General features: G+C 43.6%; 1 protein-coding gene across 10 annotated transcripts in view; it reads left to right on the forward strand.

Annotated features, from left to right (window-relative positions):
• The window catches only part of KCNQ2 (potassium voltage-gated channel subfamily Q member 2), a 117,551-nt gene extending 112,174 nt beyond the window's left edge, over window positions 1-5,377 (forward strand). For all 10 annotated transcript variants that reach the window (XM_039350057.1, XM_039350996.1, XM_039350149.1 and 7 more), the window contains 2 exons: window positions 1,153-1,276; window positions 2,187-5,377. In XM_039350057.1, the coding sequence (XP_039205991.1) occupies window positions 1,153-1,276; window positions 2,187-2,909 (847 nt within the window). In that variant the 3' untranslated portion in view covers window positions 2,910-5,377. The remainder of the gene's footprint in view (window positions 1-1,152; window positions 1,277-2,186) is intronic.
• The last annotated feature ends 623 nt before the right edge of the window (window positions 5,378-6,000 follow it).

The raw sequence follows: 6,000 nt of genomic DNA on the forward strand, positions 1-6,000 counted from the left end.
TCTATAATATAAACCATTAAAAAAAACCCACAATTTTTTAGGATACATGACCATATGAAAAAGCAAAAAAGGATAGTGAGGAACAAAATAACTTAGGGAAATATTGCAGGTGCTACTGTTTTCAAAATCTACAACCTAGAACACGGTGTGAGATTTGGATATTGGAAACCAACAAAGTTGATCCAGAATTATTAATTATCCTTATGACATCACCATTAATGTCAAGTAAATAGTATTACTTATTTGAACTTCCAAATTTATCCATTGTATGTGTGTGTGTGTGTGTGTGTGTGTGCGTGCATTACTTATTTTAGAACTGTGACATACAATGGAAACTAGCCACGATCATGGTCTTCTTTCTGGGTTACTTCTAAACACTTAAAATGAGCAATATAAATTCACGTTAAATAAAGAGAGACAAAAATTGAAGAAGGTTTGGAAACACAGTGCAGATTTTGATCTCAAGGGCCAAATTTGCTGCGCATATTGTGCCAGATTTAATCTCTAGAAAGGGAAACAAGAGTGTTTTGAACCATAAAATGCAAGCTGAAATAAAGAGGCGTATTATTTTGCATTTGAGTAATTACTTACTTGCCCGATGCTATTTTTGTTAAATCATTAGAAAAGGAAAGCTGGTGGAATACAGGTAGCCCTTAACTTAACCACTATTCATTTAGTGACCGTGTGAAGTTACAACAGCAGTGAAAAAAGTGAATTACGCCTGATTTGAACACTTATGACCTTTGTAGCATCCCTAAATTCGGGCAACCGGCATGCATTTATGACAATTGCACTGCTCTGGGGTCATGTGATCACCACTGACGACCTTCCCAGCTGGCTTCCGACAAGCAAAGTCAATGAGGGAGGCCATTGCAATGATTTGCTTAACAAAGGTGGCCCAAAAGGTTGTAAAATGGGAGACAACTCACTTTTCTATTGTCTTGCTTTGCAATGGAAATTTGGGGCTCCACTGTAAGTTGAGGACTACCTGTATTTGCCTGATGTCGATCATTAGACAAGAAAAGGCTGGAGGAATAATACACGTTTGAAGATCTGGAAGATAAGGATGGAGATCTGATCTCTCTGATTGTAGCTTGCTCATTTGGTTTTGCTTTGTTTTGCTTTGTTTTGTTTCTCCTGGGTGGGACCTAGAGTGGACCAGATTGTTGGGCGTGGACCATCACTGACAGACAAAGACCGCACCAAAGGCTCAGCTGAAGGAGAACTTCCAGAAGATCCAAGTATGATGGGCAGACTTGGCAAGGTGGAAAAACAGGTACGATTCCAACATTATTTGTCCTCTTTCCCGCGAGAGTTCCATTGGCTGCTGATTTGCTTCCGGGTCCGAATCAAGGTGCTGGTTGTCACTTTTTCAGCCCTACTGTCATCTCCTTAATTTGGATATTTCTCCAAGAAATTGGAAGTTTGTTACGTCACTCTGGCAGTTGAGGTGTCCTTGGTGCTCTCTGAGTGTGGTTCTTCCTTGCAGACGTTTCATCACCCAACTAGGTAACATCTTCAGTGCTAGAAGGGAGTGGGTTTGCTCTCTGTTTATATACAAGTGGCTTATCCTAATCAAGGAACTGTCAGGGCAAACTATTTATATATAAACAGGGAGCATATTCCACTCCCTTCTAGCACTGATGATGTTACCTAGTTGGGTAATGAAATGTCTGCAAGAACACAAGTAAGTTCAGACAGCACCAAGGACTCCACAGTCGTCATCCTCCTCCTCCTCCTCCCACTCTGATTTCTTCACTCTGAAAATCTCACTCCCTTCTAGCAGTGATGATGTTACTTAGCTGGGTCATGAAATGTCTGCAAGAAAATCACCAAGCTCAGAGAGCACCAAGGACCCCACAGTCGTCGTCGTCGTCCTCCTCCTCCTCCCACTCTGATTTCTTCACTCTGAAAATCTCACTCCCTTCTAGCAGTGATGATGTTACCTAGTTTGGGCAAGGAAACATCTGCAAGGAAACAACCCAACTCAGAGAGCACCAAGGACCCTCATTTCAATCCTGAGCTACAAACAGTCTCCTTCAGTGTTACTCCAGTCGTTGTTAATCTTTAGGAAACTTGGCACTATTCTCAAGATTCTTGATGGCTGAATCAAGGTAGCTTAGATCTAAAATAATTTGGCTAATTGTGTCTTGGGTGTGTGTGTGTGTCTGTGGGTCATTTCCCAGGTTCTCTCCATGGAGAAGAAGTTGGATTTCTTGGTCAACATCTACATGCAACGGATGGGGATCCCTCCGACTGAAACAGAGGCCTATTTTGGCTCTAAAGAGCCTGACCCAGCCCCACCTTATCACAGTCCAGAGGACAGCCGGGAACACATTGATAAAAATGGCTGCATTATCAAGATCATCCGCTCAACCAGTTCCATGGGCCAGAAGAACTTCTCTGCCCCACCAGCCACAACGATGCCAAACAACTCATGTCCTCCCTCCACTTCTTGGCAGCACTATCACCGTCCGAGCTACGGGTCATCCCCAGTTGGTGATCCCGGCTCCTTGGTGAGAATCCCACCACCGCCGTCCCACGAGCGTTCCTTATCTGCCTACAGCGGGGGCAACCGAGCCAGTTCCGAGTATGCCAGGAACGAAGACGTGACTGCTAAACACCCCGAAAATGCCCTGAGAGACAGTGACACGTCTATTTCCATCCCGTCGGTCGACCACGAGGAACTGGAGCGTTCCTTCAGCGGCTTTAGCATTTCACAGTCCAAAGAAAATTTGGACATCCTGAACAATGGTTGCTACACCGCAGTGGCCAAAATCAGACCTTACATTGCGGAAGGCGAGTCAGACACAGATTCTGACCTCTGCACACCCTGTGGCCCTCCGCCGAGATCAGCAACAGGGGAGGGACCTTTCGGAGATCTAGGCTGGTCAACCCCAAGACAGTGAAACCACGGAAAACCACCGGAAGATAACGTCAAGAACATGAGGTAGTCACCGCGTCTGCATGTAGGACCTCTTCCGCAGACTGGAAGGTCATGTTCTGGGACCCAGAAGTAGGGGGCACTTAATCATAGTTTACCTTGGGGGTGGGGGAAGAGACGGGGTACCTGTGACCTACAAAGAGCAAGAGAGTCCCGGAATGCGTAACTTGGGAAGTCTTGCGATGTCCATGGTTTTATCTTCGTGACTTTCTAAATTGGATAAGTGAAATTCTTTTCACACGCTTGGGTAGATAGCTACAACCCGTAGTAGCCTTCTCTACTACACAGGCATTGTGTCAGGGCTTGGTTGTGTCATGGGTAAATATCAGATTTGAATGAGAAGACGTTACGGCCCTGAGCTTTCGAATCACACACAAAACCCACGCTGATGTCTTAAAAAAAATAATGCTTTCGGAGAAGAAGAAACATATCGATCATAGGTGTTGAGGAATGGTGGCTTAATAATAATAAGAATTACACAGCAGTTACGCAGTGGAGATATAAAACGGTTCATGCCACATGTCCAAATGGCACGTCCATGAATTTTTAGTAGCAGAAAGGAAAACAGCATGGAGGTTTTAGATCGGGATTAGGGCCATAACTTGAAAGAAACATGTTTGAATTTAAAAAAAGACAGCAAAATCTCAAAAGGACCTAGAATCACAGGGTTGGACGGGACCTCAGAGATCGTCTAGTCCAACCCCCTGCTCAAGGCAGGAGACTTTATATTATCTCGGTCAATGGTTGACCAGTCTATTTCTGAAGCACGGCCGATTTCATTTGAGTTTGATTTTGGTTGTTCAGTAAAATGTTTGAAGGGTAGAGGCGTCACACCAGTTCTCGGTGTGCACACTCAGAGGTTTAGATAGGTTTTTCCTGCTTAGGATGCTGTGACCACTGCTAAGATGGACAGCCAAGAATGGGAGAACACTAAACTCTGCATTTACATATATCTAGGTTAATATCGATCCAGTCTGGAATGGCAGCTTCCTGCTTCGCACCTCCTTATTATGGGTCTCTGCGGGGGACGAGTGATATGTGTCATCATAGAAATGGCACAAGTTGTGGACTTAGGCTGTGACATTTGCGCATCCTTTTGGTGATGATGTAATGAGGTCCAGGTCAACCGTTTGCCCTCATCCTGGCTTGCTACTGTCACTGTGACTCTTATAGACAGGTTGGCAAGATCAAAAGGATGGAAGGAAAAGAACGTTTGTAGTATCCTATGGGAGGAATCTGAGAATAAGCTTCCATCCTTGGAACACCTGGAACAGTTGCTGAAACAGAGCGCATAAATAAAATCCCTGTAAGGCAGTGGTTCTCAACCTTTCTAATGCCGCGACCCCATAATACAGTTCCCCATGTTGTGGTGACCCCCAACTACTTATGCATCACTGGGTGCCAGGGGCGTGGCCAAAGAAAAGGGGGAAAAAATGGCGGACAGCCTTGTTTGGCGACCCCCGTGAAATGGTCGTTCGACCCCAAATGGGGTCCCGACCCACAGGTTGAGAACCACTGCTGTAAGGTGAGAAGAATTCTTAACAGTAGAACGAAGAAGCTGCTAACCAGGAGGTGGTAGGAAGGGATGACCTCTGCATTGCATTGTGCCTCGTGGCTGTAACACAATATTTCTCCACCTTGGCTCCATGAAGATGCCTGGACTTCAACTCCCAGAATTCCTCAGCCATTGGGAATTCTGGGCGTTGAAGTCCACACATCTTTGGCTGCCCAAGGTTGAGAAACACTGCTCCACTTAAGAACACTTTTTTTCATTCTTTCAGCACCTTCCAGAGCAGGATGGATGCTCTCTGGTTAATATTTGCTAGATTTAGGGCTCCTTGCTCTGTTTTTGCCTGGAGGATTACTTCTCATGTTTTGGCCTCCATTTATCTGCTTGAATATAGCCCCGTTTTCCTTCTTGCTGGAGAGTTTCAAAGCCTGGTGTAGCTCCTGTAGGGAATAAACAGAGAAAAAACGAGGTGTCCTCAACATCCCTTCTAAATAGGGTCATCATAGACATGGAGACTGGAAGGTCCATTCCTGTCATCCCCTCGCTTAGATTGACTTGATCTTAGGTTGCAGTTTTAAATCCATTTTTCTTGAAACAGGAAACAGCTTGATTCCATGGGTTGCTTTTATTTCTGTTGACTGCAATGTATGCATGATAACGATTCACGATGTGAAGTTGAATAGTTACTTCACTCTGCCAGTAGACTTCCAAGGGTACCATGGAAGTTTTATCTAAAGGATATTTCTAATCTCTTCTTTGATGCCACAGCTATTGCTGCATGGAGTTTCAAATATTCTGGAAACCGATTTATTAATTTCAAAAGGTTTGGGTCTGAAAGATTCAGAGTGGGCATTTAATGGGTGGGATCTACTTAATCTTTAATATAACTCACAGTTGAGTGATTTTGTTTTTTTAAAAAAAAACAAGGACACATTTATAGGAAGAAAAAGCGATACTGAATTATGTGAGTCTAATGCAGCAGAATAAAAATGTAGAAGATTTTAAAAGCCAAAGAAATCTATTGTTCTTTAACGTAGGGGAAATCAAGATCATAGCTGGCATGCAATTTCAGTAACCCTTCTCTGTTAATCCTACAAATCCTACAAATTAATCAGATCTGGATAAATAAGTCAATAAAATAAAAACCCTTTGAAAGCAAGCCCTCTCGGATGGAGCTTACAAGATGTTACTCTCTCCTGAGTGATACCATGTGATGCCTAATCAGAGTTTACTATAGAGTTGACAATGGTCAATGTGATAAGTAATGGATTATTTAAAACCTGTCAAAATTCCTTGAATGACTAAGCTCATCAATTGCGGTTCTTCCTCCCACTCCCCTATCATGGATACATAAATTCCTTGTGTGCAGAACAGTATAAGGAATTTAGAAGGAAAAATTTAAGAGCTTCCATTTATTGCATGAATTAATAACCAACTGCAGCCCGTGATATTCATCGGCAAGGGATCCACAAGCCCACCAGTGTATTTTGGTCTAGGCCACTGTTTCTCAAACGTGTCAAGTTTTAAGCTTTGTGGACTTCAACTC

The sequence above is a fragment of the Crotalus tigris genome, unplaced genomic scaffold, assembly GCF_016545835.1.
Source record: "Crotalus tigris isolate CLP2741 ecotype Arizona unplaced genomic scaffold, ASM1654583v1 scf7180000017536.10889498, whole genome shotgun sequence".
Taxonomy (NCBI): domain Eukaryota; kingdom Metazoa; phylum Chordata; class Lepidosauria; order Squamata; family Viperidae; genus Crotalus; species Crotalus tigris.